This window comes from Tachysurus vachellii, chromosome 12, assembly GCF_030014155.1.
Source record: "Tachysurus vachellii isolate PV-2020 chromosome 12, HZAU_Pvac_v1, whole genome shotgun sequence".
NCBI classification, from domain to species: Eukaryota; Metazoa; Chordata; class Actinopteri; order Siluriformes; family Bagridae; genus Tachysurus; species Tachysurus vachellii.
In genome coordinates, this window is record NC_083471.1 from 14367471 (window position 1) to 14380482 (window position 13012).

At 37.4% G+C, this 13012-nt stretch overlaps 1 protein-coding gene across 1 annotated transcript; it reads right to left on the reverse strand.

Annotated features, from left to right (window-relative positions):
* Positions 1-1479: 1479 nt before the first annotated feature.
* On the reverse strand, positions 1480-4907 carry prdm12b (PR domain containing 12b). Its single transcript, XM_060884019.1, has 5 exons — positions 4688-4907; positions 3131-3321; positions 2887-3042; positions 2558-2672; positions 1480-1904 (listed from the first exon to the last, which is right to left on the reverse strand). Exons 1-5 carry the CDS (start codon positions 4905-4907, stop codon positions 1480-1482), a joined length of 1107 nt encoding a protein of 368 aa, XP_060740002.1.
* Positions 4908-13012: the final 8105 nt, after the last annotated feature.

The window sequence follows — 13012 nt, forward strand, 5'->3', positions numbered from 1 at the left end:
AATAAATGCTGTAACTGTGCAGGTTCTGTAACATATGCATGCCACAATATAATCTAATAATAATAATAATAATAATAATAATAATAATAATAATAATAATAAGAAGAAGAAGAAGAAGAAGAAGAAGAAGAAGAAGAAGAAGAAGAAGAAAAAGAAGATTTTTGTTGTTGACGACGACGATGATGATGGTGGCTAGTTTCACAGAATTTTAGTTACTGTAGTCTTACACCATGTTTAGAAGGTCCATAGTCAGTATAAGACAGTAATAATTTAGTTTTGCAAGGTTTTGTACCAAAAAAATTGCTTGAATGTGGTTCAATGAAAGCAAATATAAAAGTCTACTAGTGTATTTGCTGTGCCATGGGGTTTTTCAGTGTTGTGCAAGATAAAGTCATATGACTCACTTGTACTATTGATTGACTGCAAATAAGTAAAATGTGAATATATAACAAATACATGTATAACAGATACAGTAACAATTTACTTTTGTCATAATATGACTTCTTATATTTATTGTAAAAGTTATGCAATTTTCTATGTGGAATTCATACCTTTATTTGACCCCTTCCATCTTTTAGGTGTCTTTATTATTTTTTTATTTAAAATGTAACTAAACATTAACGTTATAATAAATAGGAAAGCCAGTATGGATTATTATTAATGATACCATAGCAAAAGGCAGAAATAAACATTATTCTAAAAGTGATTATGTAATCATTTATTAGCATACAATGTGGATATTCAAAGAGTTTATTTCAGAAAACAATAGTACATAATATAGCCAGTTATTCGTATTTAGGTTTTACATACATACACAAATAAAGTGACTGTTCAGTAAATTGCAGAAGTAGTAGATTTTAAAATTAGATTCACATTACTTTACAAACCTTACACAGATATTTTACAATTTTTGTGCTCCTGAATTTTAGTCGCTAGAGGTGACATGCAGGTCAGTAGGTGGAGCTAGTGAGGCTTAAAAATCTCTTTATTACAGACCGTCCTTATATTTATTCACTGAATGCAACCTCTTTATGTGCATTCTTTGATTCTTGACAGCAAAAAATATTGTGGCTATTTTCTGTCACCTAATTATAGTAGGGCATTTTTACATGCTGGCACTCCTTTTTACACTGTAACAATTTTACATGCAAGAATTCTGACTGACCACCTCATTGACATTGCTCACTCTTGGAGGAGCAACATATAACAGATATCAGTTGACTTTTTGATCTTCTACTCAGTAGTTTCTGCTATTTTTGCCTCTGATAATTCAACACAATAAGCGTACAAAACCCACACTCTGTTGCACATGTCAGTACTGTCACAACTTGAGCTGCTCAGACCCGTGTATCGACTCTCTAACACACAGCCAAGAGCATGAACGGCACAGCATCCACTAAGAGGATGTGCAACTTCAGGGAGCGTTATTAGCTCTAAGAGGCTGTAAAGTCTGAAAACAGAGTAACACTTCACTTCAGATCATAGCACCATAGTGGGTATGTGGTGCACCAACGATGCCGGGTGAGGCACCGCTGCGATCTGAGGAGGAGGAGGAGGTGACGGGGTCTGCAGCCCCACCACCGGCCCAGAACTTGGAGGCCGGTGCCTTGCGCTTTTCTGATGCGCACGCAGGCCTGCCAGCTGTGAGTAGGCACTCTGGCACACGTGGCACTTGTAGGGGCGCTCGCCGGTGTGCAGGCGCACGTGGTTGCGCAGCGTGGATGACTGACTGAACCGACGGTTGCAGAAGCGACAGACGAAAGGCTTGTCGAGTGTGTGGATGCGCATGTGTGAGCGCAGATTGCTGCGTGAATTGAAGCCGCGGTGGCAGATCACGCAGCGCATGCGACCCACCGTGCCCAGAGACGTGCTGGACGACGAGGTGTCACACACGTGGAAATCTTCTGGAAGGAAATGGGAAGGTGAACATTATGTCAGTAACAATTTACACAGTAAGAATTATCAGGGAATCTGTTGTACCCATGGTGTCACAATTAACTAAAAATATGTATGAGCGAAAAAAATTGTGTGATGGATTTATTCGTTTTCTCACAAATCACAGAGTTAATGACGCAAAAAATTTGCTTCACACGTTGGTTTATTCACTGTCTATAAGAAACATCTCAATTTTATCTCTGTAGCATACAGGAATATTCATTCATTCATCTTCTACGGCTTATCCGAACTACCTCGGGTCACGGGGAGCCTGTGCCTATCTCAGGCGTCATCGGGCATCAAGGCAGGATACACCCTGGACGGAGTGCCAACCCATCGCAGGGCACACACACACACACACACACACTCTCATTCACTCACGCCATCACACACTATGGACAATTTTCCAGAGATGCCAATCGACCTACCATGCATGTCTTTGGACCGGGGGAGGAAACCGGAGTACCCGGAGGAAACCCCCGAGAACATGCAAACTCCACACACACAAGGTGGAGGCGGGAATCGAACCCCGACCCTGGAGGTGTGAGGCGAACGTGCTAACCACTAAGCCACCGTGCCCCCCATACAGGAATAGCCTTAATGAAATCATGAATCATCTTACCATTTTTATGCTTCTTCTGGTGTTCCTCGTCCATGCCAGGAACCCCAGGAATACCCAGAAATGTGTTGTGGGAATTTCCATACCATACCAGCAGTTCCTGATCTGGTGGTATTGTCTATACAGAGCAAAATCCGGAATTATCTATCAGTTATCCAGAAAGGAAATGTACTTTCAAAAATTAGAACTGAATTTTACTGAAAAGCAGATATTAGCTATAATTCAAACTGAACTCTTCATATTTACAACTTAATATATAACCGCTTTTAAAACTTATTGTGCCAACATATTTCTTCTTATTCTTATTTTCATTCATTTATTTATTTATTTACCTCTACTGCTTTGTAGAATATGCTGCTTCCAATCTGCACCACCTCTAGGTTCTGTTCTTGCTCGTTCCGAGCACATTTGATGTAGGTCATCCAGCTGCGATGGTCCTCTTGACTGGCATCAATGAAGTAGCGCACTGTCCCATCCTCATTGAAAACCTGAGAACAAACATGAATAAATTAAACAATCAGTCTACAATTCATAACCTCTGTTCACTGATAGCCTGCAGACTCATGTAGAACTTACCTCCCACATAAGGTTGTTGTTTTTAAAGAGGTCTACATGTTCAGGTGCAATGACCCTGCCAGTGAAGGGTCCCATCTCAGTGCCTGCCTTGATCCATGTCTTAGAGAAGATGCCAAGACCTTCACCAGGGATGGAGCTCTGTGCAATAATCACCTCACTGGGCAACACAAGGCTTGACAGCTTCTGTACCTCTGCAAAATATAGGTAAAATATATAAAAAATATATTAATATTAAAAAGCCAATTGTTCTGGTTTTCTATCAGACATTTTTACAGTCATAGTTTCCATTCATCAAATTTTGTATTGAATACAGAGAATATATTAAAGCTTAGGAGAATTTACAACCTTTATTTAAACTAAAAAGATTCTGCAAAATATGTCGAGAATGCAGACTTGGAAAAAAAAGAGTAGATAAAAACAATTACAAAATAAAATTCCAGAAATTAATAATAAAATATATCTGTACAACACACAAATCTTGCATTCATTCATCCACAGCTTGTGCCTACTTATTATTCTATTGAAAGATACTTTCAATTAATATGTTCCAGCAAAATAAGTGTCTAAAGAATTCTGCACGGTTTGCTCCAACATCCCGCCATAGCATAAAGAACCCGGTCCTAAATGAATGTGAAAAACGATGAAAAGGGTGATTTGTTATGCTTTCAATGGGAATGTGAATGAACAACTCCACACGCTTTGAAAGAAATGCCTCATTTCATACTCGTTATCCATTAAAGGACGTTTCAGCAATAAATCTGCACTGAAAACGAGGGCTTTTAAAATGTCAAATAGAAAAGAGATTAGACAGCTGACATAGTGTGAACAGTGATAAAATCAGAACTTCACGCTGTAATAATGTCGCCACGGCGAACTTTAGAAGGCTGTAGGATGCGTGTGGAGAGAGAGAGAGAGAGAGAGAGAGAGAGAGAGAGAGAGAGAGAGAGAGAGAGAGAGAGAGAGAGAGAGAGAGAGATTTACGTCCATAGGCTGATGAATGAAGGATATACTGAATGACGGAGCTATTCTTTGACTTTAAGATTTGTTCCTTTAGGTCTAGCGCAACTTTAACCACATGAATTTAAAAGTCTTTAAGTATTTCATTCAGCTCGTATTATCGTATTAGACTGAGGAAGCTCTGAACTCACAATATGTAGCAAGGACATTATGTATTAAGATCAATCTAATGTTAGTAAAGTGTTTGCTTAATTTCCTTTGTTTACATTCATAAATAGATTTTGAGCTGGGGACTTAATAATGTAGTTTAACATTATGGGTTTTTTTAAAGAAACTTTTTAGTGTCTGATTCTCAATCAATTTTATAGAAGACCAAATTAATCACTAGCACCTGAAATAATAATTGTTAAAAACCACACACTAAACAGTTTTGTAGAAAGACACCATCACTCTAATTAACATTTTAGGACGCTAGAATTTGAAGTAATAAAACTAATTACCAACTATTATGACAAAATCTATTCCATAAACTTGTATGAAAACAAACGACGAGGAAAACCGTTAGCTGACTGTGTTACAAGCACTTATTTGTGCACTCACCGCCGGAGAAGGACTGCGCCAGCACCTCCGCAGTAAAGGCCGTCTTGGGTCCCGCGGCGCTGCTCTTCTCCTCGAACAGATGCTCACCGAGCGCGTTTCTCCAGCGGCCGTACAGGAAACTGTGCAGGATGTCTGAGGTGATGATGTCTGACAAAGCCAGTGTGTGCGGCTTAAATCCAGCCTTCAGGGCCAGCGCTTCAGCGGGCAACACGGAACCCATAATTTCTGATCTCACTATAATTAACAGATATGACCCTTATCTAGAAATAAATTTGATATACAAGAAGATAGAGTTTTTAGTAAATAAAATAAATAAATAATGCGCCTATATATATATATATATATATATATATATATATATATATATATATATATATATATATATATATATGTTTTAAAAAATCTCAATCTAAAGTCGATCTGCCTTCGTGGTTCGCTGTGCGAAAATGTTTCTCTTCTGCAGGCTCCCGGTGGGCTTTATATACGCGTGAGGGTCTGACCTGTGGTAATTAGTTATTAATGACCCACCCCTTGTGTGCTGTGTGTCTGTAGACTTGTTCTAGCATGGGGGGAAACGCACGCTATTTATTGAGTGGCCATCAGGTGGGTCCGCTCGGGTGCGTGTGTGTGTGTGTGCGCGCGCGCGTTTGTGTCTGTGCGCGCTTGTGTGTGTGCATGTGTGCGTGTGCGTGTGTGCGTGTGTGTATGTTTGTGTGTGTGTGTGTGTGTGTGTGTGTGTGTGTGTGTGTGTGTGTGTGTGTGTGTGTGTGTGTGTGTTCAACATTCAACAAGCTCGTTTTTACTAAAAGAAGCAACCTCTCTGTCACACTTGTGAAAATGTCCCACGCTGGTGCTCCTGGCAGGAAAAAAGCTAAGCACACCAGACACACAACATGAAGTCTCTGCATGAAAACAGGCTGAAACGATGGATGGATTAACAGAAAAATGATACTACTTAAATATTGGCAGAAACGTCTAAAAAAAGTTAGAGGTTAAGCAATCTGACAGTCGAGTTTATTTATTTGTCTGCGATGCAGTAGGCTACATTTACAGCAATTATTACTGTCAGGGAAAAATACAAATATCGGCAAAGTAATACAATTGTAGAAAAAAGTTTCTTTATAATCTTTAAAAATGTTAATCTCTGAAAACCTTTATTAATGAAAATAGCAGTTTAACGTGCCTTTATATTTATTTTTCATTTTACTGCAATTTACTAATAAACACAAAACACCGCAAACAGTTGTTTTTTTCCACATTTAAGACAACCATTAGAATAACATGCAGACTATAAAATAAAAAAGAAAAGCATATCCATATAACTACTAAATGTTATTTCCAGCATCTAATAAACATACCGAAATTAAAAGCATATATTCCAGTTGAATAGATTTTAATGACGTTCTTAAGCTCAATAATATGTAAAGCCGCTTGGGTCAAGTCTTTTATTTCGTTCTTTTTCAGGCCAAAGTGATTTAATATTCATGGATATTAATTTAACGTCTTTAGGTATTGTAAGAGGGAAATATGGGCTTTTCCTTGAATAGCTCCACGTCTTTCTCCCTTCTCTTTTTCAAGGTTGATGGACTGAGCTTAAATGGGCAGTTTTCCCCCCTTTTTCCAACAGAGAGGACATCTTTATTCCGTCCCCAGGCTTGCAGGGTTTCCCATTCAACTCTCTCCGATGTAATGTCAGCCGCAAAAATCAATCTTTCACGGTGTTCTTTGAGGGCGATTTGACACCCGTGCATTCGTGTTTTTTCTCCTTTGGGATGACTACAAGGGGAAGGTCCGAAAAAAATCTGTTCAAGATTGGGGTCTGGGAGAGAGGAACGGGTGAAACGGGACATGAGCTCGAGCGCAATGCGGGTTTGGACCTAAGCGCGAGACAGAGAGGGAGACACTAGGTGAGTGGCAGGGCATGAAAATAGATTAGGACACAACAGCTGCTTTTTGAGGGACCATAACCCCCCTCCAAGTTTCTCCCCTTATTAGACATGTGCCCCTCCTCGGTGAACAGGATTTGCACACACTTAGATTGATTTATATTTATTGAAATTGTAGTTATTGGTTTCGTACGAAATGTGAAGATTTAAGAGTTTGTTCTTGAAAATCTGAAATAAAACACTACCTGAAGGTAGCAAATATATTCCAAATTTAGATAAAAAAAAATCTTTGAAATCGCAAAAGAATGGAAACTGCATTAGAATAATACATTTACGGTTGTGTGCATATTAAGCATTTATAAACCAATGTTCATGGCACTTATGAATAGCTTTCACACAAATGCGTAAAAGGCGCATTTAAATTCTAAAGAAAATAAAGTTTTTGAAAAAACTCTTCACAAAGAGACCGAACCTTTTCCGATGCTTCTAAAAATTATTACAAAGATTTATTGCAATCCTGGCATTACATATATGATTCTTATAATATTATTTCTAATGATTCAAATAACGTGGCTACGGAGATAAGAATAAGAATATACAGAGATTGATTATTCTATGGTTATATGCATATAATACAGTAGCAGTAACACGTAAGATTAGATTAAAAAAGCACCTGTTTGGGGAAAATAAAACAGTAATTATTCATAGTTGTACGTACTAAACTAAAATTGTGCTAAAGAACAGATGAAGTCTTAAACGGAACTAGTGAAAAAAAGTTTCTTTTAAGGAAAATCGGAGAGAAAGACTTCTTAAGAATCGCGCTTAAAGGACTTCAATTAGTATTTAATTTGAAAAATTAGATGCAAATGATATCGTAGATAAATGTAAGCCTAATAATAGCGGGATAAAGAGACGTTCTCCTTGCGCGTAATGCACTTAGCATTCATGGCCTTAGCGCTTCCCAGAGCGCTTCAGTTTGCACAAAGCAGCAAGCTGTTTCGGGCTGCTTTTATCACAAAAGAAAGGGGACAAAAATCCCGGAATAATAGAGATTTGCAAATGTTTTTCAACTGATCTGACTCAATGAACACTGGATTTTTTCAGACTAAGAAAAATAGAAGAGTCTGCCTGCAACGCTGAATTGGGAGCATGGAGAAGAGGTGGGTTATGGTTGGATATAAAATTTAATTAGCGTAGTACAGCCCTTGAAAGACAATGGTGGGGGGGGGGGGGGGGGGTACCCAAAACGTTCAATACGTACCCAATCTGAATCTCACTTGGGATCCAAACCGCGGAAAGTCAAAAGAATTAAAGAGAGAAAGGCGAGCTTTTTTTTCTTAGAAGCCTCAGAGAAAAGCGGGGAAAAGACCGAGGCGGACAGCAGGTGACTGGCACGCGCAAAAACAAGGGGGGGGGACACTTTTGGCACACAGCTGATTATTTGAAAGAGAGAGGAGACACAGCTAAACAAAATAGAGGTTTCTTCAGGTCTGGGCCACTTAGACCAGCTGAGACGGAGACCCCGAATAAAACAGAAAGTGGAGGACAAACTGAAAGCACGGAGTCTCCGTTCGCGCGCTCTTGGGAACGCACCCAAATGGTGGACTAACAACGACGACCAGTACCATCACGCGACTATTAATGCATATTCATCACTCGAGGTGTATTTTTTCAAACAGTAAACCGGATGCGCTGAGCGTGTATTCACGAAGGGACCGTGCTGCAGCACGTGCACACATCAAATGAACCCGGAGCGTCTGCGTTTGACCGGAGTGTTTTAATTACTTTCATTATTACAGGCATTTATACGCTTGCGTATATTGCTTTTTCGTTGGAACAATATTTTGCAAACGAAATTTGCATATTGAACATTTAAGAATACTAAATGAATACAGAAATCCGCTGTATTTTATGTTGCCAATCTGTTAGCGAATTCTGGTTTTGTAGTCACATCCTGTACATTCAGCACAATCAATTAAACTGTAGAGACATTTACTGCAATGTACTTACTGCTTTAATGTGAACCGATTAATCTCCATGTACAGAGGCACTTAAGCGAAGCATTGCGCACAGAGAAGTGCGACATTTAAAGATTCCCTGCAGTGAAAGAAGCAGAAGAAGAATCGAAAAGCAGCAATATTTCCTTGGTAATTCCTGGCGTGCAAATACGTTATAATACAACATTACGCGGTGTATACGACTAATGTCTACAATCACTGATCTATCCTGAACCCTTAGCGCATATAGTTTACAAGTCCTGCTATCATTTATTTTATTGTCACTATTTTATTTTTGACATCTCTTTATTTTTTAAGCCTTTTTCCATCATTCCCATAATAAATCTCCCAAATGAAACTTGATGGAACTGTTGAACTAACCAAGGTTCTTCATAAAACTGCGCAGAGAATATTAAAAGTTTATTTATAGCCTTTTGATTTTTAATGCCATATTAAATATACCCGAACAAACTGGGGAAAATAAACTTCCACTTCTTCAACACGCAAAGAGTTTAATTATTTCTGATTTTTTTTTCCTGTATTATAGAGAAATATTTCAAAGTAATGAATAGACTCAGCCCTGGTGCAGAGTATGAAATAAAGCCTTCTGTTACTTTAGCTATAATAATTTTACTCTTTCTGTACTGTATTCAAAGCAAACATTAATAATTTTCACATTATACTGCAAGCACACATACACAAAATGTATATCTTTACATTGGTCATAACATAGAATACAAATCTGAAAAGATAAAATTTATTTTAATATTAATCAATATATTTATTTATTCCTGAACAGATTTGGAAACAGCTGCTGACAGAGTCCAAGGGAGACAGAGACAGACTTGCTCAGTGGGTGAACACAACAATTCTCACAGTGGATGGATTTAGCAAATCACCATGACATATTAAAAGGGAAAATGTGGCATTTTGGTTGAATATCACATATGTCACCATTCTTTTTCCATAAAAGTCGCAGTTTGATGTTCATATCTGTGGCCATCTTCAGTACCACACAATATAACCATTATTACTGACATTTTAAACATTAAATTCTAAATAATATTGTGTAATAAACCTGTAGATATTTGTTATAGAGGAAAGGTGTCTGTATTGCACACATTAATGACTAAAGTCTAAGGCATCGAAGCATTAAGGAATGTTTAACAGAATTTAAACCACAAACTAGGAAAAGCTACAGTTTCAGAAAATAAAGTTAAATGCACTAAGCACTTTAAAACAGGTAGCAGACTTAACTAAAGAATATAAATTATAAAGTTAAATTATTAGGCTAAATTTTAAAGTTATTAATAAAAGTTAAGTAAAATTTATTAGTTTAAATTAATTAAGTTGTATTTATTTAACTCAAAGCAAGCCAGAGGCAACTGTGTCAAAGAAAAACTCCCTGAAACAACATGACAAAGTAAAGTTGAGAAGAACCTGAATGAAATAGGAACCCATGCACTTCAAGGTCACCATATCATTATACTAAAACTGTAGTAGAACAGCAAGCACAGTGTTGTCTATGAATATTGTTACTAAAAGTCTTGGAATGAGCACAGATGAGATTTATGGTTAAAGCAGAAGCTCTTGTAAGATACAAACCTACAGTATTCATTTGAGATTGTACACAAAATCAAGAGGTTTGTCGTAGATATAAATGGTCTTTGGGTAGTGCAGATTTTTGGTGTATCAATGTGGGATAATCCATAGCAGCAAAACATGAATCACAAGTGCTGAATGTTCCAGATAAAGGAAGTAGTAGTAGGAGTAGTCATTCAGGAGGAATCATGCAGGTCTGTGGATAAAAGGATTTACAGTAGTAGCATTGTGTTAGGATCAGTTAGCATCAGGCAGCAGGGGTCAGGGCTTGACAGAGAGAGTGAAGATTATTACTGTAGGTATGCTCTACAGATGATATAAAGAGGTGTGTATTGTAAACAGAGTTTTGACACCATAAATAAAAGGAGAGTTAGAGAGTAACACAGATGAGGGCACAGGGAGAAGTAAAGCAACCAGTCCTTCCAGCACCACCAACAAACCTTGATGATTCTTTTTATGGAGACATTTTCTCATTTCTTTAGTTGGAAAGCTAACCCTCTTACCCTCTTAAAAAAATTAATGGGTCATTTACAATGTTATTCATATCGTTTAGGGCTCTTAGCCTCCTAAAAGAGTTTCTGGTTTAAACCTGTTGTGATGGAGACACACGCCCTGTTGTAAGGAGTTAAACTAAACTAAAACATTCACTTTTTATTTTGTCTTGTTGGTGTCTTTATTGGTCTAGATGCTGACAGCAATCATGCAATTGTAAAATAAAAGCAAGATTTGTGGATCATAATAGTGTTGGCAAAAATTGACTTTTTTTTCATTTATACAAACTTATCCTGCATGCCATTGATTAAATAATTAGATTAAATAAGAATAATAGGGTTATTATGAAACTCTCTGTTTCTAGTCAGCACTGGCAGGTGCATTCTGGACTAACCAGGGGCTATACTCTTACTGTAGCATCCTGAGATAATCCGAACTAGAAGTAACAGCAGAATGAAATAGCTTTTCTGAATCATACAGCAACATTATATTTCTTAGGTTAGCAATGTTTCTTGTATGCTATGGCCAGGGCAGATGGATGCTAGTCACGTCTGTAGAAGAAGAAGAAGAAGAAGAAGAAGAAGAAGAAGAAGAAGTTACTCTAAGTTACTCTATTATTCAGCCTCTTTTACACATTTTGTTATTAGACTGATTTTTGTCATCTGATTGAAACATATAGATGCCATAAACATAACCATAGAAGCTGGCATTGTGTTAAACAAGGAAAAAAAACAGAAAACATATAGCTGTATGTCATAGCTAGCCAGATGTTTTATAATATGGGAAAGGCAATTGGCCTAGAACAGAACCTTGTGGAAGAGCAAACGTCACTTTTTTATGCACAGAGACATTACCACTAACATTATCCATTAAAATGAGACGCTGAGCCAAGAAGGAGCTGTTCCCTTAAGGTTGACTACATTTTCCATTTAATCTTAAAGAATATTTTTATCTGTGCTATTAATAGCTGCTGAGAATGCATGAAAAGAGCCACGACTGTGATGAGAGACCAGTCATACTGTAGGTCATTAACTACTTTAACCAGTGCTGCCCTAGTACTTGAGGAGACCTAAATCCCATACAAGTGATTGCTGTACAAACAGGAGCTTAGCTGTTAGCTACTGTACAACCAGTGGTGTAAAGTGTTCAAAGCATACATACTTGAGTAAAGGTACTGCTATTATAGTAATAATTCATATTTTACATGCCTGCAACTGACACAGCTGTTCTGAATCTGAGGAATGCACATCTGAGTGAACAATAATGTTAACTAACAAGGTGGTGTGCACTTCAGCATAGCTCACTTTAGTTAATGTAAATTAACTAAAGTGAGCTATGCTGAAGTGCACACCACCTCAGTTATCAACAGTATATAAAGGAAGGTAAAACATTTGGCACCTGAAGTGGAGACTTTTAACAGGAAATTCTTTAATGTGCTTGGAATCTCAACGTATCAAACACACATCATTAACCATACCAGCATCAATAAAATTATTGTTTTAAATGCTTTTTTTTGAGTGAAAAAACAATATTTTAAGAACATTGACATATAGAGTGTGGAAATCTTGTTTAATGATGCTGGTTAAAATGGCTGCATAAATGTTGCCGAAGAATCACTTTACCACCACTTTGTGATTTTAGTTATATTACTAGCAAAAACAAGGTACAATGATGCTTGCAAAAAGTGTAAATTTTAAACTATTTATATAATCAAAAGGTTTATTCTGTAAACTTTCAAACAATTTCATAATCAGTAAGTTAAGAGACAGGTTTGAGTTAAGATTGAGTTACAGAGGCATTCTCTGCATAATAACAATCTCATGAGGCTTCTCAGTGACAGTGACAACAGAGACAGGGACAACAATGGAACCAATAATTGCTATTCTTCAGTCCATAACAACAGCCATGATGGAACTGAAAATAGTATTAGAGTATTAGAGTGGCTTGGTGGCTGAAACATACAAGATCCATTAAATAGCTAATTTTTATTTAAGTAAAAGCTAAATTCAGCGATCATCTAGTTGAAGGCTTTGCAGAATATCTCTTGTTGGTGTTGTCACATCAATAGATGCGATTTGGACTATTCAGTCCTCAACAGACCTACTCCCCTCACCAGATCTTTCATCTTCTCCTGAGAGCATGAAGACCTAGACAATCTCAGAAAGATTTTTTAATGTGTGGAGGTCTAGGAAAACCTGCCAGGTGCTGCAGAAGCTGAATTCAGGAAAACAGCCACAATAAAGCTATAACACACTAAAACAATAGTTTTAGATCTATTTCCTAAAAACAATATAGAAATGCTTGTATATATGTTTTAGTGAATGTAATACTCTGATCAAGTTGCTTTG